Here is a 27,980-nt window from a genome sequence, read left to right as displayed (position 1 = left end):
CTTGCATCGCTGCTGGACGGGAGGAAGAGGGGAACCGAGGACACACCAATTAGAAAATAAGACTGTTTCTTCTCAACAGAAGAAGCTCAAAGGAAAATATCTGCAGCACTGACGAGTTTACACTTCGGCTCAGGTTGTTGGTAAGAATAGTTTCAGATGACGCCACTCTTCCACATTAGAAGGCAGGAAAGGTTGATGCTTTTCCCAGATTAGGTAAAGTGTTAAAACCTGTATTGATGTCTCTTAAATGCAAACTGCACGTGGAGGGAAACTTCCACCGACTATGAAGCGTGTGGTTGCTGTTTTGTCACATCGAGGGCTGTGTTAATGTTTACATTCATACAAGAGGTCATCCAACACTTTAAAAAAAAATCACAGATTCATCCTTTGAGGTCATCCAACACTTTAACTCAAACTACTGTTGGCTAATTTCCTTTCTTGGATCTGGACGGGTTCTAGGTAGCGCCGATGACGTTTACCAGCTCTTGCAAAATCCAAACTAGAATGTCCCGGAGGACTGAAGTGAAGAAAATACAGTTGGAAGCTGCAAAACAATAAAAAAAAATCACAGATTCATCCTTTGAGGTTTCAGTGTGAGAGTTTACTTCAGGTGGAGTTTGAACTTATAGGAGAGCAGATTAAGTTAATTATCTCAAAAAAGTAAAAAAAAAAAAAAAGTTATATATCCTAACAACTCGTACATATAAGCCTGATTCGGTAATTAATTCTCAACATTAATTATAAACACATCTCAGAGCAACAGTTTCACTTGTTGACACCTCTTCACTGTAACATTTTATTTTAACACATTTTTCTGTTACTGTAAATATTTACTCCAATAAATTTGCATTTTAAAGTAATTGCAAACTACTTTTACTTAAAATTCTTGGATAAATCTAGTCCAATTGTCTTATTTACACCCTTTTTGGGTTTGGGGACAAAAAATTTAAGTGGGAAAATAACAATCCTTATTATATATATAAAATGCACGCAAAAGTATGTATGCAAGCACACGTGCACGACGCACCTCACGTAAGGCAAACAAAACTGTAGCAAAACAGAGTTAAACGCTTCTTTATCGTACATTATCTTATATTTATTTCACTGTCATGGTTCAAAAAAGACGAGATCATCTGACAGAAACGGAGAGAGAAACATGATCCTGAGGACTGATATTCATCAACCCTGGTGATACCTGGTTGGAGTGAGAGCAGATACGACTTTAAAAAAGAAAGAGAGAAAGGTGCATGAATGCTGCCAGTATTGTGTAAACGGTGACGCTGCGTTGGTGGATGGTTCAGGGTGCAGCGGCGCCTTCGCCGCTGTTACAGAGGGAATTGTAAAGTTCTGAGCTGAGCGAGTACGCCGACATGACCCGTTTGAACTCCTGCAGAGGGCAGTAGACGCCACTGCAGCCCGGGATCAGCTGATCCTGTAGGAACAAGAGGAACCACAGGTTAACGATTCATTTATTTATTTTTATGCTCAACGTCGACGCTTCCTCAGCTCTTACCTCTCCCACGTACGACACTTTAACGAAGGCCTCCTTGGTCTGCCGCTCTTCGTACAGCTCCACGGTGATGTCGGCGGCGTACGGTGGCCACTTCATGTCATAAATCCCCATCGCCATGAGGCAGGGGATCAGCGTGGTGTCATGGGCGGAGTACAGAAACAACTTCCTGTGGGAGAGAGCCGTGAATGCTTTAATGATGAAACTCAAGTCTGTGTGAGACGTGCGAGTTCTCGTCTTCAGCCGTCTAACCTGTTTGGGTCCGACGAGCAGCCCTGCAGCTTTTCATCGATGTTGTCCAACAGGATGTGCAGGAACGGTCCCACGCACAGCTGCAAGTTCTCCCTGCCGCAGACACAGTTCAGGAATTAAAGCCTGCACGTTGAACTCGATGCAGACGCAATAAAACACTGAATCTAGCGTTTTAAGAGCTCTCCTCGTCGTGGAAGGTTTTGTTTAATCTAACCTCTTGCTGGGTGCGTAAATATGACACATCATGTCCACAGCTCTTTGCTCCACTTTACTCCTCCAGGAGTGCAGCGCCGGTGGGCTGGGGAGACCATGCGTCTGTTGAGATGAGAAACTATATCAGAGCTGCTATTAAACCTGCTGTATTAGAGTCTTTATGACGATCGCGTGCGTGTAGGTCACATGCTTTTACAGAGTCGTAAAGTCACCTCTCTGGCCACCATGTCATCTCTGATGAGGATGAAGTCCACTTGCTTGTGAGCGGCGATCCCCAGGGCACTCTGGACGCTCTGTAGGTCTGCCGCGATGTCCGGCAGAGTGGCCGACTCTGTCCAGCGGTGGCTGACACGAGCACGAGAAAGCAAATGCACCATGACAACACTTCAAAGGCAAGGCTGCTGATGACTTTGCACTGAATTTAGCTGCAGATTTGCAGTCAGGAGCGGTTTTATTGGAGGTCGGAAACATACCTGCCGAGGGTTTTGAGGAGTTTGCAGCCGTGATAGTTGGGGTAAAGGATTTCAGATTCTGCCTGTGTCGTTAAGATCGGCACAATTTCTAAAAGTCAAAAAGAAAAATAGCAATGATCAGAAACGGGGAAATGGAGAATAAATGTGGCTCTGAAACTCTTATCATTCATAACCACTTGCTCATCTTTAACTTCTTTGCACTGTGACGGTAACATCAGACCACTCGGTGTGGCGATGGAGCTCCATCACAATCCTGAAATCAACTAACATTTCACACATCCTCCTCTTTTCTCACAAGCAGAGCAAGTGCACGCTTTTTAGATGCACGTTGGTGGCTGGCAAAAATAAATGCAAAGTTTTGAAAACAGTGCTTCTTCGCTCTGTCATGTTCTGCCGAGTCACTTTGCTGCGATTCGGTAATTTGTGCAGCCCAATTTCTGCTCGTAGCGTGCAAGCGGCGTGAGATGAAAACATGCCGACGGGGATTCTTGTGCTTCCTACCTTTCTGTTTTTGCTGGAAGAGGCCTGCTACCAGGCACCGGGCGGATTCAATGGTCCTCACAATGTTCGTAGAGCGAACGCTGCAAGTGGAAAGAGAAGGAGGCGCTCAGCCAACATTTACTAAATTTACTAAAATCCCAATCTACAGAAAGGTTTAATCACGACTAGGGCTGGGTATCGATTCAAATGTCAAGAATCGATTCCGATTCTTAATATTCAGAATCGATTATCACGATTCGATTCGATCCGAGTCGATATTGATTTGGCTTAGTGTTATTTAAAATGTTTTTTGAGCTGTTGCCTGAACTATATGACTGTAAAATAACTAGTGAAATAATAATTTCACAATAATTATTGTGAAATAACTAAGAAATAAATAACTCAAACAGGCCTTTCAATATCCATTTAAAGTGCAAAAAAGAAAGAAATTGCAACAGTTCATGCAGTAAACAAATCATTTTAGCTTATCTAATTTATTCTGTCACCACGCACACATATTGCCATGAAGCACCTGGCATTTTTCAGAAGTGTCATGACAAACTGTGTGTCCGACTACTGGGATTAAAGTTCACCTGGCGAAAATGATGGAGAAAAAAAAAACAAAAAACGATGTTTAGACAAGAATCGATTTTTAGGAATTAATATGAGAATTGGAAAATCGTTTTTTTCAACACAGGCCTAATCACGACGACGGCCGAGACTTACTAGACCTCATCAGGGTTAAAGGTGGAGCTGAGGAAGGAGCTCTCCTCGATGTACCTCCTTCTGAACCTCTTCCCCAGCTCGTACAGCTGCTCCATGCCCAGCGCGGTCAGCTGACCTGGGAACGTGCCGCCCTGCCAAGCACAACACACCAAACCAAGTCATGTGTCCAGCAGCGCACACACACACACACACACACACACCTGTGACTGTGTGTGCTGTAGAAATCCCAGCTCAGTGTTGAACATGGCCCGGGTCCATGTAGTGGGATTTAGCTTTCTAAGCCAACCCCAGTGCAGTTAAACCTCTTTGGCAAAGCAGCTAACCTCAGCAACAGGAAAGTGACATTTTCACGGACATAGCTGCTGGCGAAGGGGACACAGTATCACCGAGCGTCTCGACAAACATAAGAGGGGAATAAATGATCCCCAGCTCAGTCACGCCTGCAAGGACTCAGTGTCGCCACTAGAAGGCGATACATGTAAAGACCTGATCAATACTAAACCGCAGATGAAGTCCCACCTTCCTGGGATGCTGGCTGCTCCTGATGATGTTAAACACAATAATGAAGCTTTGATAGAAACAGTCTAAAAGATGGGAGTCATTTTTATGAGAGAGGGTCTACATAAAAAAGTAAACATGATTAAGAGTGTTTACCGTCTTATTCTTGATAGAAAATTCAGCCTCGGCTACTTGATTAAACCCAATCTGCTGAGAGCAGCAAAACAACAGCCAGATGTGCAGACTGGGAGTCTGCTCATAAAAGATTAACACTGACCTTAAAGATATTTTTGTCTACTCGAATCCTATGAATGACTCATCATTTATGCCTTAAAATCATTATACTTCCTTTGTTACGTTGTCATTCTGCATCGAGACACCTGATGTATGTTCTGACCCTTTTGCATGCAATTGTTTAATTAAATCTACTGAAATCTGGACCTTATTCTTGGTAACTTAGACACTCGGATTCAGTCCAGCCATTCATCTAGTTGGAAAGAACACATTGAAGAGCCTTTAATGAGTTTTTCCACAACAATTCTAATGATAAAGTCTGCTGATAACGCAAGGTTGGTGGTTTGATCTTCAGCTCTGTCACCTGACAAACCACCACTAAAGGCCGGCGAGCAATAAACCGCTTTGTGGAGCCCAGATGAAATCAAAAGGCACATTTAAACACACCTTTTATAATCCATCCGTGGCATACATGACTGATATCAACAAGATTAAGAGCTTACTGGAACGTTTATGTAAACATCGGTCTCAGTTAACCTTAAATGGAATGAGATTGTTATCCAGGAAGGCTTTAGATGAATTAAGCAGGCTGGAGCACTATTTTACCAGACTGTTTACTGGAGTTCCTGCAGCATTTTGTGTTACACGCATACATACATACGGCTACTTTACCACACTTTCCCTACCGCCGTATTTCAGGAACCAGCAACTTGTAATCCCCAACTTCTGAGAAAAAGCCATCCTCTCTAGAAGATCAGGTTTGTCAACAATGACTTCCCCTTTAATATCACTCCTTATACAGGAAGCTAACCAAGTAATGTGTGTGTCACTGCTTTGTTTGAATATTATTGAATAAAAATAATAATGATAATTAATTAATTAGGATTAATTAAACTTAAAGATATTGAGTTACAGACTTTAGTTATGTTCAAGGCAAAAGGCAGAATATTGCCTGAAAATATACGTTAAACGTTTTTTGTATTTAGCTCAGAAAATAAGGACCACAGGAGGAAATTTGATTTTAAACATCGTTTTTTTTTTTTGTTTTTGGTGTTGTTGGTGAGTTATTGTGTATGTTTTCTTATTTTTTGTTTTGTTTTTTTCATTATTTTTTTTGGTATTATATAAGCAGTGACTGTTGAACAGACGGACAGACCATCTTCATATGTATTGTTTTATTTTTTTTGAGAAAGGGGCTTGTAATATAAGGCTTTCTTCTTCTTGCCCCTTTTCGATCATGGAATGGAACTTGTATGTGAACTATCATTTCCATGATACGGAATAAATAAAATTGAAATGAAATGAAATGAAATAATTATTCTGTGCATCAGTCAAACTTACAAGCAACTTACAGAATGATCCTGCAAGACCAGACCTGCTTTTTTACAAATGTTTAGGACACATGTAAAAAAAGAGGCATGTGGGGGTTTGACTTTGTGAGCCCGACTTGTCATTTCATGTCCCAGGACTGATTCTGCAGCGATGTGACGTGCAGCAGCACAACGTAAACCAACTCACGGGTAACGTGTTCTTCCGGTAGCTCTCCTCCACGGGAGCCGGAGGTCTGGGTCCTCCCTGCAGGTCCGTCACCACGTAGTTTATGTGGGTGTGTGGCGGAGCTTCCAGCAGCGCCGGGACCCACTGGGCCTTCGATGACGGGCAGGTCCGGACAGAAAGATCATCGTTAGATGGACCGTGTTTAAATGAAGCTGAGAATATAACAAACAGGACTTTACCTCGATCACATCAGGTATCGTCTTGAGCGGTGTTCGAGCGCCGTGCCGGAACAAGACCTGGACCAGTTTGAGTTCATATTCGGCAGGGGCGGGATTTGACCCGGTTTTCTGTTGGGACCAGAACATCGAGCCTAAGGCCACCGACACCGAACCCAGCAGACCCGCTTTGCCCAGGAGAGTCCTCATGGCAAAGCTGTAAACAAAAACACAAGGACATTCATGAAATTTAAAAGAAAGAAAGAAAATAGACAGCAATACTTATCTATAAAAAAAATCACATAAATAGCAGTTTAAATCATCTTATTCTTTTCTACTAAGGTCAGTAGTTTTTCTGTATTAAGATGACCCTTTGTCAATATTAAAACTGAAATATTTGGGACTATAAAATCTCTACAAAACAAAACTTTCTTCACACGTTTGTTAAATCCCACATAAAAAACACGTCTGTTTGAGAGAAAAAAATGTAGCGGTACAATAAAAGATGGTAAAACTTATTCATGCATTCATTTTCAGGAGGTTGTTTTATTGCAATGGCATCTTTACAGGCCTTAACAAGAAATCAACCAGGAAGCTGAAGCTGATCCAGAACGCTGCTGATAGAGTCCAGTGTTTCCCCTAGAATTTTTTTCAGGCCCGGTGGTACCCACCGAAAAAATCCTAAACAGACGAGGCGCGTGAGACGGCATATTGGACATGTGATATGCAGCAATATAACAAAGTTTTACATTAAAAATCATTGTAGGCCTATATTGCTGAATGATATCACTTCAATGAAATAATAAGATTTAATCTAACCTTTAACCAAAGTGTCATGGGCCAGAAAGGTCTGACCCCATATGAGCATTGAGCACATCTTTTCTATATATTGCAGAGGGATCTCTATGAAAACCCTCTGGGATGGTCCTCTTTTAACGGCTGCTTGTGCTGACGGCATATGCCACAAAACATCCATATTCACAATTGAGATTATATCAGTTATAAATAATTTAAACATTGTAGAAGATTTTTTTTCCCGTTTTGTTATAACAGAGTTACATGCATTTGACTGGGGAAAAAATGAACCTTTAGTGGTTCTACTGGAAAGACAATCTATTGTCTGTGTTATTTTCATCATTATTGCTTACCAAAAAAAGAAGCTCAATCAGAACAAAAATGTAAGCTAAACAACAAATTGGAAATTTACCATGGGGAGTGTGGTACAACTAAGGGCTGTATTTATGGTTATTAAGCAATTTGGGATCCCAGCCAGATGTTTAAATGCGTTGTTTTTTACTGGGTCACCAGTCGGACCGGTTCAGGCTCATACTGGCTGGCGCTAGGACCCCGCGGAAGCCTGGTGTGTCCTCGGGCTGTTTTTTCCTTCATGCTTCTTCCCTGCAGCGTCTCATGCAAACACAAACACACGGACCTGGCAGAAACATTTCTTTATATCATGTTGTCTGTCACCCGCGATATTTTTTCTTTTTTTTTTTGGCTAGCTACAAACTCTATACATCCCATAATATATAATAATATGCCTGCGCTCTCAGCAGCGTTACTAGGCAACGAAGCAGGTTGACTCCCGTTGCAGAACAGCGCTGCAGAGGCTCCTAAACGTAAATTATCATTGATTTTTTTTTTAGGCCTGGCGGGGGGTCTCGTTGGCCTGGCGGCCCCGCCAGGCCTATATAATGGTAGGGGAAACACTGGAGTCCTTACAAACACCAGGAAACTGGACCATATATAAACTTTATTACGGGCTCTAGACCCAATATCAAGACATACAACATAAAAAAATAAACAACAACGACATAAACACATAAAAACATACTCTTATTCATGAGAGTCTTAAAAGGCACCCATACCAATGTTTCCATAGATATGATTGATATCTGACCGAACTGCACCTGGGGCTTGTGAGCTTCATTATAATACAGTTTTGTGACTCATCAAGTCGAGACATAAACTTAAACATCAGATTCCTCAAGAGAGCCTGTAAAGTGCTTAGCCCTGAGTCACAAAAGAGTTTACTAGCACTGCTACTCTTGGGCTTTTTCAGCAGGATCCTCAGACAGTCGTTATATGCTACCTGAAGTATGGGTCTCCTTTTTGTAGCTGACCCATAATGGGGCTGCATACATACATAGGGGTGCAGTAAGCACGAAACAAGCTCACTTTCACATCATCGGAACAGTAATGGAATTTCCTGACTAGCATGTTTGCTTGGACATACAACATACATATAACACCGGTCTTGAAATCACTACACTGGCTTCCAGTGAGTCAAAGGATAGAGTTTAAAATCTTCCTGCTGGTCTACAACAGTGGTCCTCAACCTTTTTTCAGTGATGTACCCCCTGTGAAATATTTTTTCAGCCAAGTACCCCCTAACCAGCACAAAGCACTTTTGGTTGTAAATAAAAAACATAAAACAGAGCACTGTGCCATCAGTAACTGATTTATTAAACATAAAAATATTGCTGCTACGCTTCAACCACGACTCCATCGTTGGTCCAAGTGATTGACAAGTGAAGGACAGGTGGCATTTGACAGGTTAGGTGGAACCATCCTGGTGTGGGGGATTCTCTGCGGTTTTAGGATAATAAGTTGAATAGCCTACTCCTGAAGATAAAATTCATTTTATGAATTTAGACTTATATTTTCCTCAGTTATTTATGAAATATTTATTTTTAAAGGATTTTTGAATGGATGCTACTTTTTTAAATATATGTATATTTTAAAATCTCACGTACCCCCTGTAGTGCCTTCACGTACCCCCATTTGAGAACCATTGGTCTACAAAGACCTGAATGGTCTAATAAAAAAAAAGTTATATAAAATTGCATAATAATACAATAAATATGTACAATAAATATAAATACAAAAACATTGAAAAACATTAAGACATTGGAATGATGCAAGTCGGCCTGATCAACACCTTCAAGAGGTGCAAATACTTGCTGCTTACTGCTTTTTATTATTCTACCTATTTTCTTATCATTGTATTTGTTATTTACTGTTTAATTGTGTCTTGCTGCGTTTAATGTTGATGTAAAGCACTATGAATTACCATGTGTTGAATTGTGCTCTACAAATAAACTTGCCTTGCCTAAAAGAGTAGGATAAATAAGATAAAATTATATAGATAAATGATAGATAATAGATAAAAACAATATATATATAATAAATATAATATAATAAAAAATAAATTAATACAAAAATAGATAAAATGAGTATGCATCTTCTGTTTAAGTAATATTTAAGAACACATGCTGTTTAATTATTCAAATATATTTGGAAATAAAACAAAGTTTCCTGCAGCTTAGGTCAAGCAAAGACGAGAAAATCCTCGTATATATAATGTTGTTATAAAACTTTAATACCTAAAAGATAGACACTGTCAACAAGGCATCATCTCCCTGGAAGCCCTTATTAAAGTTAAATAAACCTGGTTTTGCAGTAAACTCCTGAATATTGTGAGATTTTCCGCATTTAAACTGCAGTTTCCTTAAATTATGAAAGTTTCCACACAGACATGACGACACAAAGTCCTACCTCCGTTTCTGCGGTCAAACTGCGCGACTGGAAATAAAGTCTCCCTCAGCTCAGAGGCTCATTACTCACTTTTATCTCTTAAAAACAGGATAAAACGACGAGCTAGCGTCGACTAAAACTGTTTCATTTGACATTTGGCAAGTCTTGATACCGGCACGAGAACTCGTGCTGTCGGGAATTGTAGGCGAGGAAATGTTATTTTGTACCGACAGAAATGGTGACGTAAATAAAATAGGACTACATTTCCCGAAGTGCTCATGTCGTCTCACTTCCTTGTTGTTTTCGGGGTTGGGGTGAAAGGCAGTGCATCATAGCCTGCTGCTGCCCTCTACAGGAGATACGTGTACCTGCATGATCGCCCGATTCTCAGGGGAAGGTGTTTTTTTTATTTTATTTTTTATTCTAAATCATGTAGTACTGACAAGAGTAGGTTTTATCTAATCAAATATTTGAATTGAATACTTTTATTAGATTTAATAGTTAAAAGTTAAGTCTTTAATCAGAATCAGAAAGGGGTTTATTGCCAAGTTTGTTAACACACACAAGGAATTTGCTGTGGTGATTGGTGCAATACAATAAAAATAAAAATATAAAAACAAACAAATATATAGAGATAAAATAAGAGATAGAATAAAATACAATGTATAAACAGAAATAAACAGAAATGTACAATATGAAGTTTTTTAAAGTGGCGGATATGAGTCTTTACAAAAAGTGACGTAGGATGACAGATGACAGATAAAATGTATAAACAGAAATGTACAATATAAACAGAAATGTACAATATGGGGTTTTTAAAGTGCCGGATGTGAGTCTGTACAAATGTTACGGGGTTGGAATATTTACGTTAATGTAACGTAGAGTGGGATGGGGGGGCAGTCCTTGGTAGACGGGGGAGAGGGGGGTCCGGGGCCTTGTTTATGAAGCCTGACATATGACATCTTTCCACTTAAAGTACAACTGATCATAATAATAACAAATGATTATAAATATCAATCACCAAGGACCTGTCCTGGATAGACAGACGCAATTAAAATCACCCTGGTTTCCTTTTTAACATCTATTTGACTTTATGCGTCACATTAACGCACATCCTAGGTCACCTTTGTACAGACTCATTACTCCGGCACTTTAATACCAACATGTTGTACATTTTCTCGTTTAATATTATTGGTTCTTTTGTATTGCGCCAATCAACACAAGAAATTCCTTGTGTGTTAAACTACTTGGCAATAAACTTCTTTCTGATTCCGATTCTGATATTTTATTCTCCGGTGTACACTATTTATATAAACATTGCAGTGCCTGGTATTAAGACATTTGTCAATTATTTCTTTGCTTGTGTTTTCCTTTATTTGAGTCTAAACTTTAGTTAATCAAAATCAATATACTGCATCAAAAAAAAAAAAAAAAAATCGAACCTAAACCTATTTTGAATACCTTCTGATCACTTCAAGATCAAACACTTAAATGTTGCAGCTTATGGAGATGGTGCCACAAATATAACTCACAGTCCGGTAGAATAAACACCTCAATAGATTTTCAGTGAAAATAGAACACATTTATTTAATAGGAAATTACATATGGTCAAATCAAATTATCTGTACAAAATAACACAAGCAGAAATTCAGTGAATTGTGTTCGACATCCTGCCCGCTGCTTTCCCATTTCCCTACATGCTGCAAAAACATGATTATTTTATTATCTTAAGTAAGAAGACGTCAGAACTTTCTGCAGCTCCCATGAAACTGGACATCACTGGTGGCTCTGCTTGCTGGCAGAGACATGAGACCATTTTTATTTGTAAAAGTATCTCAAATCCTCCACAACTGGGCTCCTTCAGGTGCAGAAGGCATTAGTTAGACTACTAGATGCATCTCTTTGTCTTGTATAGTGTACAACATTTGTGATGTAGGTGAAACATTGGTGTCTCTGTTGATGTGGCAAAGAAATCTCAGACTGGAGAATTATTTAAAGCTCTGGATTATTGTAAAATGAAGAAAAGTTTGTTATAGGTACAGTAAGTGAAAACATTTATTGCAAGAAGTCCTGTTTGCTTTCAATCAGTAGTGTAAATCTTCAAACCTCCACCAACAATTGTGTCAGTATTCTTATGAGGACTAAACAGTGTACATAAAATACAATACATTCAAAAACATTAACGGAGACATGAATCCCATCAGAAAGACCATTTAAACAATGACTCCAAGCGAGAAACTGGAAACAAAAAGCAAGTGCATTGTCGCCACCTAGTGGCTAAAGTTGTTAATTACCAGAATCCAAACAGGACCGTTTATTTTCCTTTTCCTTTGAAGGTCCTTCAAAAAAAGGAAACACAGCACAGTTTTCCCCGTCAAAACACACAGACTGATGGATAAACTTTTACACAGACTCTAAATTATTATTTCATTTTACAACCCTTAATATATAGTGCAATCAGGTTGAAAGATTGAGAAGTAAGAGGAAGACATTTTCAAGAGCACAAAATAAGGAAATGGATATTGTTTCCACATTTTATCAGGCACTTTTCACTGCATATGTACGGAAATCCTCACTGTTAATCTCATCTCACATTATTGCTTTGTTTTTATTCATTGTACTACTCTTTTTTTGTAGTTGAGAAAACACTGATTCAGTCAAAAGATTATCCTGAATAAACTAAATAACTGAGTAAATATGGGATTAATTTACTGTATGATAAAATCATTTCCAAAGGTATACATGAACCTTAAGAAAAGTCATTTTCACCTCTTTCTTTTTATTCTTAAAGTATAAAATGTGCAACTGTCAGGCACTACGCCTGTAACCCTGTTCTAAATATGTTAAAAGTTAAAATAGCTCTCATACAGACCTCTGTACTTTAAAAATACTTTTTTTTTTTCAAAAAAGATTGGCTATTAATCCCATTTTTCTTTGTCAAGTGTCAGGATTCAGTGTTAGAAGTTTGCATAGTTGGCTCGTCCTCATGACCAGGCTGCATCTTCCAGAAACAGCTCACGTATTTCCGCCCCTTGGAAACAGATTTTTTTCTGTCCTCAGTGACTCTAGACTGCCAGGTCGTCCTGGCGCGCCCGGCTGCTGGTCCCGCTGGTCCTGCTCAGGCGCCGTTTGTCCTTCCCGTAGCCGGAGTGCAGCAGCGGCGGCGGCGAGCAGCCGTTGGGCAGCAGCGGCGGTGGCGAGCAGCCGTTGGGCAGCTCCACGGGCGCCTGCTCGTATCTCATCCTCAGGAAGTCCTCGTCGTCCTCCAGGTTGTCGCAGCTGTGGTGCCGGTGCTCGGTGGCCAGGTTGGCCGAGTTCTGCTGCAGAGCCATGCGGGTGTTGAAGGGGTGAGAGGGCACCGAGGTCATGGCGTTCATGGAGTTCGGCGCCGTCAGGCACTGGTTGAAGTCGGGGGGCGGGGTGCAGGAGGCGGAGGGCCGCGACGGGCTGCGGGACTCCGGCGGCGCCGACACGGCCACCGCCACGACCCTCCGCTCCTTCCTGTCGCGTCGGCACCTCTTGACGCTCTTCCAGCCGAGGTGGTAGAGCTCCACCAACGACAGCAGGAGGGACACGCCGGCCACCACCAGCATGAAGACGATGAACACGTTCTTCTCCGTGGGCCGAGACATGTAGCAGTTGACGGGATTGGGGCAGGGCCAGGCGTTGCACAGGTACAGCGCGTTGAGGAACACGCCGTAGATCAGATACTGCACCACCACGAAGGTCACCTCCATCACCGTCCGGAGGACGATGCTCAGGACGTACGTCTGCAGCAGAGCTCCTTTTAGACGAAACCTGCCGCTCTTTTCAGCCGTAGCCTCCTTCCCACTGTCCTTCTGCTGCAGGTACTCCTTCTCAGAGCCCTGGAGGTTTTCCCCCTCCTCCCCTCGCGCCTCCCTCTCCTCCTGCTCCTTCCTCTTCTGCTTCTCCTCCCTGCGCACTATGTGCATGGCGTGACCCATGTAGATGAGGGACGGCGTGGACACGAACACGATCTGCAGCACCCAGTAGCGGATGTGGGCGATGGGGAAGGCGCTGTCGTAGCACACGTTGGTGCAACCGGGCTGCTGGGTGTCGCACAGGAAGTCGCTCTGCTCGTCGCCCCAGGACGACTCCGCCGCCGTCCCCAGCACCAGGATGCGGAAGATGAAGAGGATGGTGAGCCAGACCTTCCCCACCGAGGTGGAGTGCTCCTGGACCTCCTCCAGGAAATTCCCCAGGAGACTCCAGTCGCCCATCGCTGCACCTGAGAGACGGAGGATGGGAAAGTTCAAAAGAGGGGATGGCAGAGAAGAAGAGTTGAGGGGGGAGACAAATACAAATAATCAGTCATAGACAGCTGAAGGATCTCTGCATTCCTGCCAAATGAAATGCCCTCTGAGTGTGAGTGTGTGTGGCATCATGTATGTAAAAATAACTCCTCTGCCTGTGAATTGCTAGAAGAGCGTTCGCCGTGGCATGAGAACAACCCCTTTCCCATGAGAGAGAGAGAAAGAAAGCGGAGGAAACGAAGCTTCTGAGTCACGCAAAAGTAAATAATAATATTGTTAAAAGAAGGAAAAAAATGATTTAAATATTATGATATGTGTGTTTAAGTTCCGCCGAAACTATGCGTGACCGGAGGGGAGCTGAAAGACTTTGTCCTCTCCGTGCCGTGACCCGGTCTGAGCTGAGGACATCAGCTCAGGGGGTTTCTCCATCTCCACCATCACAAACCCGTCTGGGTGAGGTCCAAACATGGCAGCGGCCGGCTGGCGACTCTCAGCTGACGATGACCCAATAAGGCAGCCGCCCCCCCCCTTCGCCAGACACCTTTATGGGCACCATAAATTACCCCTATCTTCAAGAGGTTGACTAACTTCTTTATGATGCTTTATGATTCTTTATAATACCAGCGGCTACTTTCAATGTACACGTTTACCGCCCGGCTTGGAGGGGTGAACATTTGCGCTTTCCAATCAAAACAATTAACCAAGACAGGTCTCATCTCTCCGAGAATGTAATCCACAATGACTGTTCCCATATTAAGTAGCAGCTCGGTTCACAGTTCAGGGTTTTGGATTACTTAGCAGACGCTAGTCATGTGCTGAATGACCACAGCCATCCAACTCTTCGCCCGCCTCGCCCCCCCCCCCGCCGTCACGGCATCATTTACTGTATAAGGCAATAAAATGGAAAATCGGCAGGAAGAAATGACAGCGACCAGGAGAGGAGGTCCACATCCACACCCGGGCCGCGACAGACTCCTGCCACGCACAGGGGAAAACTTGTTTGGCCTGCTGTTTATTTTCCAGATCCCAATTAATATCTGCCATTGTTGAGACCAGTCGGTGAACTGGATCCAAGACCCGCCGAGGAACGCGGCCCAGAGCCTGATGATCTTTGCTGAAGGAAATTCACAAGCAGGCAGAGGACCAGAGGAAGGGGGTTAGCACATAGCTAGCACAGTAACAGCTCTGCTGATCCTGACAACACCTGCACAGTCCTCGTACAAAGCCCCTAGTTCAGTTTCAGCGTTGTGACAGACCCTTACTGGTTTGAATCAGAAAGATAGAATGGCTCATAAGGGTTTTAAATTAAGTAGAAAGTGTAGTGGAGAACTGAGGTGGGCAGGAAAAGAGATCCTGAGCCTTAACACAGCTCTGAGGGATTTATTCAGAAACACAGTCAGAACCCCAGAAATCCCACCGTGTGATGTTGCTCACATATTTTATGCCATGCTTGAATATCTCAAGATCAAACTCTCTATCTCGTTTCCTCTGAAACTGGCCTTCAGTTCTTGTTGTCTACCTGTGTGTTTCATACATCTCAGACCGCCACAGGGAACGGGTCACATGACTGTGCGGGTCCAACACTTTTGTCCACACATCTGAAATCACTGAAATGTGGTTCAACCATGTGGCTTAGTATTCCTAAATATTATCAATTAAAGGTTAAATTAAACATTTCCATCACTTTTGTGCACGGTTTAAATCCTATAAATGCAAAAAAACCTGTCTGGACTTGACGGGGAAAAGTTCCACAACCAAGACTAGAAAATGTTATTAGACTAAAGTGGTAGCATAGATGGGGTCCCTACTGACAAAAAAGGTCATTTTAACTTTGCATTCGTATAAAAGTGTTAAAAAAACCCAACTATTCGTACAGTTATCTTCTCGTGGATTGTATCCAAGAAAAGCTTTGATGCAGTCTGTTGGTTTTTCTTAGCAAAGCAACAATTATTATTGTTATTTTATTGACTTTGTATTAGTTATTTTCAAGGAGTTGAACTGTATTGTTGAAACTTCTTGAGGTGACATTTCATCAAAATATATTTGATTTTATTAATTTGTATAGCCATCCGTCCTCTACCTATATCTGCTGAAACATGTTTCCAGTCTCTCTGGGTAAAAGGCATCAATCTCCAGACCCTGGATAGTTCACTAGACCATCATAACGCCACATGTAAACAAACAACTGCACACGATCCCGACTACGAGCAGTTTAGAATCAGCTACTATCAAGTTATTGGAGTATGGAAGGAAACCGGAGTGCCTGGAGAAAACCCACGCAAGCACAACGAAAACACTTGGTTCTGTTCTGCCAAAACCAGAACAATGAAACTTCCTGCTAACAGCCACCGGGGTGTCCTGATTGTTTAATGTAACTATATGTTTACAATTTAAAGCAGCACAAATTTATTTTCACAATCTTTGTTTTAGCTCAGAGGGTCAATGTCTTTCGCGACATTGTCCGACATTTGTTGTTGTTCGCTCCTTCTCTTTGTGTTTTCTCTTCGGTCATTAATTTTTTCAGCCTTACATGAAGTTGACAGTAGTTTTGTGAGCGGGGATCATTTTTATTGATCAGCGATGCGATGTTACGTGTTATGCAGTTCAAAATGACTATGGACAGTTTTTGGTGAATAGTAGTGACCAGAGGTGTCAAAAGTATTCACATTCATTACTCAGGTAGAAGTATAGATACTAGAGTTTAAAAATACTCCTGTAGAAGTTGAAGTATCAACTCAAGTTTTTTTACTCGAGTAAAAGTATAAAAGTACTGGTTTCAAAACTACTTAAAGTATAAAAGTAAAAGTAATGTAAGGGGGAAAAAAGCCATTAAGGACAAAAGCCATTGAAAATGAATTAATCTTAGTATAATGTAAATATATTAAAGAACCATATATGTTTACTATTGAGCATTAACATGTGTTTCAGAGAGCAGGAGATGTGATGACTAGTTGCCTATAAGTATTGTAATGGTGCAAAAAGTCAAACTTCAGAGGCATGTTATTATTTATCCTAACCTTTATTGGAATGTACATCCAAGTTTAGTTGCAGGAATCTGAGGGAACGGATGTAAGAACAAAACTGGACAAGAACATCTGAATCAACCACAACCAAATTCACTCTATCTGGATGGAGCAATTTAACTGGATAGTTTTTTTTAGAGGCCGAAATGAAATAGAGTAACAAGGCTGTTTTTAAAATGTAAGGAGTAAAAAGTACAGACAATTGTGTGAAAATGTAAGGAGTAAAAGTAAAAAGTAATCTGAAAAATAATTACTCCAGTGAAGTATAGATAACCAAAATTTCTACTTAAGTAAGGTTACGAAGTATTTGTACTTCGTTACTTGACACCTCTGGTAGTGACTGGGGGACTGTAGAAGCAAGACAATATTTATATAGGGTATTATATCTTCAGAGGCCTTATTTGTGCCTTATTTTAAAATCATTGCTACAGCTTTGTGCTTCCTATTGAATGCAGCGTAACGTGAAGCTCGGTGGAGACAAAAATGATGAAACAATACATGAGAGTCTCAGAGTCGTATGAGGAAAAGTCACAACAAACAGATTTCATCCACCGAAGTCGTGGACAATCATTTTATCCTCATATTTTAGATGATTTGTATGGGTCATTTAAATTAAAGAAACTGATGCAAGGATCCAGTGTTCATAGACAATGGTGAGAAATAAATTCTTTCCAGGGAGAAACAGATGAAGTGGAATTCTCATTGACTTGAAAGATTAGTGGTCTCTGTCTCCTTCCTTGGCTACCTGTGTCTGTGCTCAGAGGAAGCAATCGCAAACAATATGATTTCCGGAGGACAAAAGGAGCAAAACATTAAAAGGACTAGAGGTTAGCGAGGCAGGAATTTAAGCCCCGGCTGTTCCTGTGAACCCCTTTGCCATTTAAAAAGCACCTTTTGCTGCTGCTGATCGTCTCTCATACTTGGCAGCGACCAGGGATCTGCTGTAATATATCGAGCCCTTCGCTGAGCAGACTGGTTTGCCTGCGTACCATCACGGCTGTCAAAAGTGTTTATAATCTCAGTGGCAGAGTAATGGACAAATAATGGGCAATAAGGTATTCAGAAAATGAAAACCTCACAAACTGGACATTATGCACCTCTGACTTATATCTATTCGACATTGAAGACGTAAAGGGGGAACCCTGTGCATTCGGTGGTCGCCCACGGTGAGGAAATTGGTGTGTAAATAGATAATCACCAGTAATTGCTGGCACAGACACAACAGGAAAAATGTTGCGTCTGCAGCCAGTCCTCCAGTCTGGTAGTCACTCCTTAAAAATGATAATGGACTAGTTTGAGCGTGGGGGCAGCGACTGAGTCAGGAATCTGTGAGGGTTATAGCAACAAAGTCTGCAGGAACTCTGGACAAACTTTGTAGAACCACCATATTAGGTGTGTATTAGTGTGCAATTGTTTTATCTGTCAGAGAACGTAACAAGAAAACAGACATTTCCTCTGCAGAACGTTCAGCTTTTTGAACAAACATAAAACAGAGCTGATAACGTTTGAATCTGCACGGTTGAAGAGCTTCGCCAATATCAGGTGGTTCTCCTCAAACAACAAATGGAGCAGATTTGGTTGAATAGTCCTGCAGTTTAACTGCACCTTTCACAAACTCTGGATCTTCTTTGCAGACAGGAATGAACGTCTTGCTTTGTCACAAACCCACAGGAAGTGGGATGGCTGAGCTGAGTTTCCTGGCCTTGCTTCCCATCATTAGCGCATGTTTAGACTATCAGCGGGAGGGAATAGCATTTACTCTGTGTAATCCATGCGGCACAGTTGTCTTGTAATGTTTGTCTGGCAGAATTTATTTAAGTTTAAAGCTTCAGCAACAAAATCTTAAAATACTGTATCAAAAACATTTTATTGGACAATACAATGTATAATCGTCATTAAAGCTGGAAGTGTGACTCAGTAGGTAACAATTTCAGCTGTTTCTCACTATTGTTAGTGAGTTATTTACACTCTTATTAAATAATTTTAGTGACATTTGGCCATTGCATTGAATAAAAATTTGATTCTGCTCTTAGCTGACAGTTTAATCAAGTAAAGGAATAATTTAAAATCAAGCCTTGGTCTATTATTAGAGGAAAAAGGACCAAAATAGTACACACACACACATATATATATATATAGTAAACGTTGGCAGTGAGGTAATGGAGCTATATCAAAATTAATTGATATTTTAAGTCTGATAAGACTAGAAGATGTTATTAGACAGTATAGATGGGGTCCCTAATGACAATAAAGGTCATTTTAACTTTGCAATTCATATAAAAAGTGTTAAAAAAGAAAACCCAACTATTCGTACAGTTATTTTCTCGAGGATTGTATCCAAGAAAAGCTTTGATGCTGTCTGTTGGTTTTTCTAAGCAAAGCTATAATTATTATTGTTATTTTATTGACTTTGTATTAGTTATTTGGAATGAGTTGAACTGTCTTGTTGAAACGTCTTGAGGTTACATTTGAGATGATTTTACTGCTATATAAATAAAGCTGAACTATATAACAATAGATGCTAAAGAAGGGGAGAGATCATGCTCTGTACTTCTATAGAGCTGAACCGGTACTTAAGACTTAAAAAAAAGAAGTACAAGATATGAACTCGCCTTCTTTCTTTGTCAGTAATTTTTGTGACACTTTGTACAACTTTATGGCAGTGACCACACAGACAGTCATTTTTATATACTTTTTCTGCACAAATAAAGTTAAAATGAAGTGGATTGACATTTTTAAGTATTGTCAGACCCTTAAAACATTAATCATTACGATGTGGCTCCATGCTCCCTATGCTACCATTAACTGAAATTTGCCATGAACACATATTCTGTTTTCCCTAAAAACTGTTTTGATTCATGTTGTTTTTGTCCCCATCAAAAGTTTACACTCTATCATTTAATAATAAACATAGGGTGGCTTTAATTCAAGAATGATTTTAAAGGTTGAGCTTGTATATTCATCTTTCTACCCACTTAATTCCTATATTAAAAGGTGATGGAGGACTGGAGACCTGTCCCGGACAAGAGGTCGGTGCTTCTCGTTGGAAATTATTTTCCTTGCATATTCTCTAACTTTCATAGTACATTTAAAATGTAAATACTATATACTAGAACTGTTCACAATCTTTCTTGGCTCTGAAATTATTTGGGTTTTGCAAGCTGGTTATCTTTTTCATTTATTGGTTCCCCTTTCAAGCAACTCCAATCATCTTCTAGGAGAAATACGATCAAGATATATTAGCAAGGTCTTGTGTGTCTTGAAGGTGTGTAACAACCAAAGCGATCTGAACCAACCTGAAAAATTGTTTTTAACACTTTCAGCTGAAACGGACGTGAACCAGCTTCCAGTGGATTCCGACCAAGCCCCGGCTAAAGCTGATCATATCAGCTACGGTTATTTTTATTCTTCGGATGATTGATACTATTTGATCAGTTAACTGAGATGCAACGTAGTGATTAGCAGCGAGAAACTAGGCTCTTTGTGTTCATTAAATCATCTTGAACAAATGTCAAAGTTCAAGAGTCGTCCTGCAGCAGCTGCCTGGACGCGCGGCTGCAGGGCCGGCGTGCACGACGTCCCCCCTTTGAGGATTATAATAAGAATGAGCATGTTTATGTTTAGCTATAGTGGCTGACGCAGGGGAAAGAAAGGGACGTGCAAAGGGGATCTAGAGTGGGATAAACGGGGAGAACACCTCTTACATGTGAGTCACCTGTTGCCACCCTGCACAGACCAGCGTGGATTTGCGCCGCCATACATCAGTCACAGCCGAAGACGCCAGCGGGCCACACGCTTCCTTACATGGCTGTCTGGCTGTTCATCTGCCCACTATTGTACACAGACCCACAGCCTTGCTATGATCTATTGTTTTGCTGCATATGGCAATACGCTGGGCCGCTCAGGTCGGACAGCTGCGAGGTGTTTCAGCTGGGGAAAATAAAACGGACTCGCTCCGGACTGAAACTTTCATACATATCTGCTGTTTGTGGAGGGTTGGCACAGACTTTTAGTTCGCTTTCTGTCTCTTTATTCTTCAAATTATTCATGCTTGAATCTGAGACACATTTTCATAAATCCCTCTTATTGATTAGCTTGTTATTAACTTTTCAAATTGTTCCTTTTTCTGTGATTGTACATACAATCTACCATTGCTGTCTATATTTTAGTACCTAGTGTTTTATTCTCAGCACTGAATAAAAAAGCACTGTGATAAACTCAAATATTGGATATTATCTCGTCTACAGGTTTATTGTTGATGCTCGTTAAGTCGTTTTATCCCTTTAATAACATTTTTTGATCTCATTCAGAATCAGATGTGGTTATAAATCTGTTCAACTCAACAAACATTTATTCCAAAACTTTAGTGTACTTTTTTCCTCACATCAAATTGCTTTTAATGTTATTATTCGCTACTTTTATCCGACTGCTTTAGTTAAGACTTACTCTCGTTACTACTGTTTTGAAATGTAATTTGTAAAAGGATAAACTCTTTGTAAAAGGATTAACTCTTAATAAACTATGGAGATCCTATTGGAATCAGGAGTCTGTTTTACAAGCGTTTCCTGGACGAAACACCAGAGTTGATTTATCGCTTCGTAGATTTTTATTGGCTGAAAAGAAACAAAACTCTCAGGGCTTTTCTGACAAGCAGCTCAGAAAAAGTTGTGGAGATACTACAAACTTTAAATATTATAGGATCAACTATATTACAGTTTTTTTTACACTGTTAACAGTTAGTGAGCAACTCCTTATGACATAAAATGAGTCATTCTCTATCAGCACTGAGGCAAAATATTGACTTTGAGCTAATAAGGTGGCGGTAAAACAAAAATTATTCAACGTTGTCTTCAGTATGTAAACACTGCCGGTGGCTCCATGTTTCAGGGTCTGCTGCTCGTTGTTTGACTCGCTGCGTCTCCTGTGAGAGTTACGAGGACAGAAGACAGAGCGAGTTGTACCTAACTCACACCGGGGCCTCCCTCTCCATCGTCTCTGCACTTCAACGTGTCATCCCTCTCAACACGGCAGCTGCTTTTGCAAGTCTCTAACTCTAACTTACACAAACATCTGCATCCTTAAGCTCAGTCAGGATTGTCTACCTGGCTTACCTGCTGTTCCTGCTTGTGTTCTGGCTCAGGTGAGGGATCCCCAGCTGTGATGAAGGGCAGTCCTCCTCAACAAGGGGCAGGTGAAGATACGACAGCGGAGGAGCTACTTCCTTCTCGGGACCATCAGCTGGAGCCGTGCAGGGTGGCATCTGAAGACTGAGCCTCCCAACACCAAGTAATTAGTCCACACAGGGGGTGGGAGGGGGGCACGAGAAGAATAGCGGGGGCATCACCACAAAGTGTTTCCCCCCATGGACCTCCCTTCTTTCTCTCTCTCTCTCTTCCTCCTCCTCCTCCATCTCCTCCTCTTCCTCTCCCCACTCCCCCCTCCTTTATTCTTACATCCCTGGTGCTCTATTTTTTGCTGGGAAGCATTCTCCGGCTGCAGGAAGGGAAGTGGGATTGTTTTCTGAGATCAATGGTGATTCCGCTTGGAGTAAACTTCCAGAGTAGCTCTTTAGCTCTCTAGGTTATCTGTGAGCTTATCCCAAGGTTGTTTGGAGACCAGCGATGTTGGTGACCCACTTATTTTGACAAAAGCTTAGATTAAGCCAGCGAGCACAGAAGAAGCAGGCATCAAGTTTACCTGATCTGTTCATCTGTTTGTCCTTTGGTGTCTCTCCGTCCCCCCAAAACCCTGATGTGAAGCAAGTAGCATGGACTTCCAACAATGTGTCACAGACAAAATTTAAATAGTTCGTCCTCTTCCTCCTCCGTCCCGCCTTTCACCTCGTTTCCCCGTCTGTGGTTTGTGAGCCTCAGTCTGGGTCTCCCGGTTCCACCGACCGCCCGCAGAGATGTCACGTTATATAATAGCAGTCTTTTAGGTTCAATTCCTCCTTGCTCCTGGCCAGTGTGCAGTCACATGGATGTAATTTTGTAGTAAGGTCACACGCACATGCAGTCCAGGTCAAAGTTCAGGCTTTCGCATCGGGAGTCAGACCGGGCTGCTTTCTAACTGGATGGTTGGGGGTTCGGTCCACAGCTTCTCCTCAAGAAAGGACCTCACGATTTCCTGCGATTCTTCAAAGGTGCGTAAGATGTAACAAAAACATGAGCTGTATGCATGGATTTAAAAAAAAGTTAAAAAAAAGTGCCGAAGTGAGTCTAAAATGACAAGGAAAAGCAGTTATATCACGAAAATAAGTTGACGCAACAACATCACACAACAAATTTGTGTTTTTGTCTCTGCTGTAAACTTTTAAAGCTTCAAAGTCTGAGATGCTTCATGAAACTGAGAAAAACAAGTCTGTTTGTTTGCGTGTCGTATTTCATCTCCTGAAAAATATAATTAAAAAGTTTTGTGTTATTGCAAAAATATATTTCTGCTGTATGTCTCTCAATGAACCACATATTTGTCTTTTTGTTAAAGGTATCGTGACATGAAAAACAAATTTTTCTTGATTTTTTGTGTTTTGTTGGGTGTCTTGACATCAATTACACCCAAAAAACAACGAACTTTTAACATTCAGTGTATTGTGTGCTTTCTGGGATTTTCCGCATAACTGTGCAAAAACGGCGCATCTGGTTTGGTGGCGGATCGTTACGTAACGATCCGCTAAATCACCGCCCCCTCCACCCAGCTCCTGCCTCCTCTCCTCTCCAGCAACCCATAAAGGCTGATTTATGGTTCCGCGTTACACCGTACGCTGAACCCTACGGCGTAGGCTCTGCGTCGATTTAACGCGGAACCATAAATCAGGCTTAACACGGAGCTGTTTAGAGCGTCTTTTGTTCTTATCACCGGAGGAAAACTGCTAAGAAGACCCGCGGCCACTGACTGGACTTAAGATAAGGGGGCACTGCTGCTTGCATGCCTTTATTTTTATGATTGTTTGCTGTGGTTCTCCCTGCTGCTTTTCCGTGCATGCTTCGCCTGTCGCTTCCGGCTTAACTCTCCGACGCCGCTGTGAGCGTATGGCTGGAGGAGGAGGAGGTTTGGAGGCGGAGCGGCGCAATGATTGACAGGAAAGGGGGAAAAGGAAGCATTTTTCACGGCGCAAAAAAACACTGTAATAAAAAAGCCAGGAATGGAGTACTAGAGTGAAGTTTTTCTTGTTACACTCTTTTAGACACATTTGAGGGATGTTGGCCAAGACTTTTAATAGTATTAAAAGCATGTTAAAAATGATGTCACAATACCTTTAAAGCTCTTGTTTGGATGAAGTTTTATTGTCATTCCCATGAACCTAAACAAGCATTTCCAGAATAATAAACAAAAGGTAACTGTATCTATAAAACTTAAAGACAAGAGTATTTTCTAAATAATAGCAATAATAAAAAAATACTCAGTGGATTTTATAATTATAGGATAGATGTGTCTTAAAAAACAAACAAAAGTGAATCTTGCATCTGATGAACCCTTGAACAAAGAAAATTATATAGTCAGTTCAGAAAAAACAAAAAGAAAATGTCATAAATTCAGATAAAAATCAGTCAAATGTAATATGCTTCCATATCGCAAAAACAGAAATGTCCAAACAAAGTTAGCGTAAGTTAGTATGTATTACTGCAGATCTGTGGACGTAGTATTGTCCAAAAGTTGAGACCAAAACAGTTTTCTGAACCAGGCTATAAATACATTTACATTCTGCTCTTAAGTTGAACATTTCTGGTTCAAACCGAGTGACTTCTTCGTGTCATCATGTTGTGTTGAGGCCGCCATGCTGCTCGCTGCCGCCACACATGGCAGAAACTGGTACTGTGAGACTGGATGGACTGAAAACCAGTTATTTAGCATGCTAACTCGGTTGATGTCTCAGTAGTTAAACACATAGTCATCATTTTTGTGACATGACTGTACTTATTTCTTCTCACTCTTACTGTTTCTAGGTTATTTTGGGACATTGTAACTTACAGTCTTACACACTGCTCCTTTAAAGGATGCTTTACTCATCAGGATGGATTTCAAGGTATTCAGCGACCCTTAAAAAGGAAGTGACGTTCCTTGATTTGATTTAATCTCATCACTTACAGTCTCTCAGCTGCATTTTCATTGTTTGTCTGTGTCCGTGGGCCTGACACGGAGATCCAAAGCAGCAGAGGGAGACAACAACTGTGTGTGCGTTTATGGGCATTTCCGTGAACTTGGTGATCTCGAGGGTCCGATGGAAAAAGCCCAGACTGCCAGAATAAATTAATTTAACTCTCAGCAAACAGCCTGCAAGCCTGACCCCTGCCTGCCATCATGCTTGTGTCACAAACCTTCCCTCAGCCCAAGTGCGAGGGAAGCCAGGCTTGATGGACGTGTAACCAAAAGGACCATCGCAGCTCAATGTGTGCCTGTACTCCAGCCAGAGAAAACAATATTAAAGGGAAATATTAAAGGGAAATTCAGAAATTCAGATAGGACTCGTGGCATTTCATGAACTTTATCGTAATCCAACCATTATAAAAAAAAAAAACCTTTTTGTTGTCTTTTTATGTAAATCTACAGAGCTGAACTCAAATTTCATTCAGATGTTTATTCAGTTGTGATGCAATAATGTTTCTGTATGTAAATGATTAATTACAGCAGGAAGGGCATCCATCCATGGCAAAAACTGGAAGCAGAAATCAGTCTCATGCACTTGTTCAGCAATGACTGATATAAGAAAGGAGGCTCTCTAAACGGCTTTGTATTAATTGCACTGATTTGGAACGAGTGAACAGTATAATTGAAGTGCCTTGAGATGACATTTGCTGCAATTTGGCGCTACGTAATTATAGCTGAATTGATTTGAAGTGGTTGATATTCATCCCATTCACAGCCGCTGGTTTCCATTGGTACAAAACATGCCGAACCAATCATAACAGAGGCCGGGTTTTATGCAATGACTTATACAAGAGAGTATAAGTATTCAAAACAACCATAGTGATGCCAGAACTGCCAATCAAGAAGTTTTTAATTGCAAAGCCAACAACCAGCACTCCCACTCCCACTCCGCTGTTTGTTGATGCTAATCTAGTTGCTGCTCCTCATGCTTCACTTCTCTGGTTGATTGTATGTCTAACAGTGTCCAGAGACATTTTCGTCTGCGTCCGTTGGAACTGCCGCCTGGAAATCAGAGATGAACCTGGACAAATATCACCCCACAAGTTTATTTCTCACTTCTTGAGTAACAACAGGCTTGAGTGTGCTGTTCACCCCCAATAAACATATCTGAACAATCTCTCGCCTCCTGTTCGCGCTTATGTGGTGGGATAGGTAGTCTTACAAGCTAATTTCTGCAACATTTTGTATTACCGTACTTGGAAGATTTTGCCTCCATGTTCGTTGCCAAACTAAAGACAACATTCTCTTCAAGTGCAGTGCAATTGTTTGTATACTCTCACACTATTATGTGACAACCGATCTGTCAGTCATAAGCCTCCAGCAGATTTTTAAACTTCATGTTCTCCCTCAGATTTTTTGTGCAACATTGTCATCATCAATCAACATGTGAACAGGTTATTCAGCTGTAAATTTCTTCCAGGAGCCCTGCAGATATTTCAATAGGGATCAGCTGGAGGAGCTGGCAGTGGTAGCCACAGGTAACTTTGACATACCATGGATGTTTTCCCGTCGGCTTCCCGGGCTACATGGCTGCCTGCTGTAGGAAGAAAAAGCAGCTCTGCACAAACAAATTAATCATGTGACTAAAGCCTAATTTATGCTTCTCTGTTAAATCAACGCAGTTGAGAAGCAGAGCCTCTCCGTCAACCCAAACCACCCTCCACATCCGACATGCACCTCCTGTGTCAACTACACGTTGTGTCGACAGAGACTATAAGAAATGTGATTAGTTGACTTGTTCTTCCTTCTCAAATTTCCCACCGCCATTTACTCTTCGTCGTTGCTCTATGTCAGTGAATGTATATATTTGATGTATCCACAAGGTGGCGGTGTCACATATTTTGGCTTGACAGCCCAACCCGGGGTACTTACCTGCACGTTATGGATGTTCGTTGACGGAAGGTGAGCACACAGTTTTTGACCATTTATATGTCAGTTTGTTACCCATACAGGTGTGCGATGCTTTGTGTACTTAAGAAATGTTTGTGAACTTCTTGCTTTATTGAACAATTTGGTGAGTGTTAAATGATGCAAACGGCATGATAATTTTTTGTCATTCTTTATAGACACAAGTGGCGACGGCACGTCAATCAAGTGTTCGTTCAAGCAATACTCATGGGTCTTTAAATTTAGCCTTAACCCTTTATAGTTAGTTTGCTGCATATCTGTAAAAATGACTAATGCTTAATATTTATCAGCTTCAACTCGCGTAAAATATCCTTCATGGTCACATACAGGGAGTAAACAAAAGGAAACCATTATCATTGCTTTAGATCAGTGTCTCCCAACCTGGGGTCAAATTATATTTGCGAATGAGTCATTCAAAAGACATTGTTAGGAATAATTTATGAATGTCTTGAATATTTTTTGTGTTTTTTATACACTGGTGACAAACACAGGAAATTATTTCATTCCTTATTATTATATCATTACTCAACATTTAATCTACTCCGACAGGTTGTTAAAGGAAAAATGTAAAAAAATGTTGGTCTCATATTAAAAGAGACATTTTTCAGCAATATTTTTATGTCCTTTTATGTCCTTTTGTGCGTATTTTATACATTGGTGACATTGGAGAAAAAAAAGTCATATGTATACATAGTAAACCAAAGAGAAATTTATCAAAAAAACATAATTAATGTTTATTTTTTTCAATTAAAGACTATTTTGGTGCTAGTACGTACGGGTCGGGGGGCCTGGCTGGTCTTAGACACAAGTAGGGGGGGCTGCAAGAAAAAAAGGTTGGGAACCACTGCTTTAGATAATGGCACCATTGGCCGCAAATTGATATTAAAATATCCTCCATGAATTTTACTCCTGTAGATATCACAGAGTTGGGACCTTTCCCCTGCTAATTCACCACTATAACTGTATATCACATAAACAGATCTTTGCTTGTAACA

The 27,980-nt window shown here is 41.0% G+C and overlaps 2 protein-coding genes across 2 annotated transcripts; both read right to left on the bottom strand.

Moving 5' to 3' along the window:
• Window positions 1–408: 408 nt before the first annotated feature.
• On the bottom strand, window positions 409–9,825 carry acp6 (acid phosphatase 6, lysophosphatidic). Its single transcript, XM_061723375.1, has 11 exons — window positions 9,657–9,825; window positions 6,123–6,315; window positions 5,905–6,033; window positions 3,655–3,785; window positions 2,950–3,029; window positions 2,449–2,536; window positions 2,188–2,320; window positions 1,977–2,077; window positions 1,763–1,855; window positions 1,514–1,679; window positions 409–1,432 (listed from the first exon to the last, which is right to left on the bottom strand). Exons 2-11 carry the CDS (start codon window positions 6,306–6,308, stop codon window positions 1,298–1,300), a joined length of 1,242 nt encoding a protein of 413 aa, XP_061579359.1. The 5' UTR covers window positions 6,309–6,315; window positions 9,657–9,825; the 3' UTR covers window positions 409–1,297.
• A 1,948-nt stretch (window positions 9,826–11,773) lies between these two features.
• gja5a (gap junction protein, alpha 5a) lies at window positions 11,774–22,101 on the bottom strand. Its single transcript, XM_061723374.1, has 2 exons — window positions 22,044–22,101; window positions 11,774–13,884 (listed from the first exon to the last, which is right to left on the bottom strand). Exon 2 carries the CDS (start codon window positions 13,874–13,876, stop codon window positions 12,701–12,703), a length of 1,176 nt encoding a protein of 391 aa, XP_061579358.1. The 5' UTR covers window positions 13,877–13,884; window positions 22,044–22,101; the 3' UTR covers window positions 11,774–12,700.
• Between the last annotated feature and the right edge of the window lie 5,879 nt (window positions 22,102–27,980).

This window comes from Cololabis saira, chromosome 6, assembly GCF_033807715.1.
Source record: "Cololabis saira isolate AMF1-May2022 chromosome 6, fColSai1.1, whole genome shotgun sequence".
Lineage (NCBI taxonomy): Eukaryota > Metazoa > Chordata > Actinopteri > Beloniformes > Belonidae > Cololabis > Cololabis saira.
This window is presented reverse-complemented; position numbering and strand designations above follow the sequence as displayed.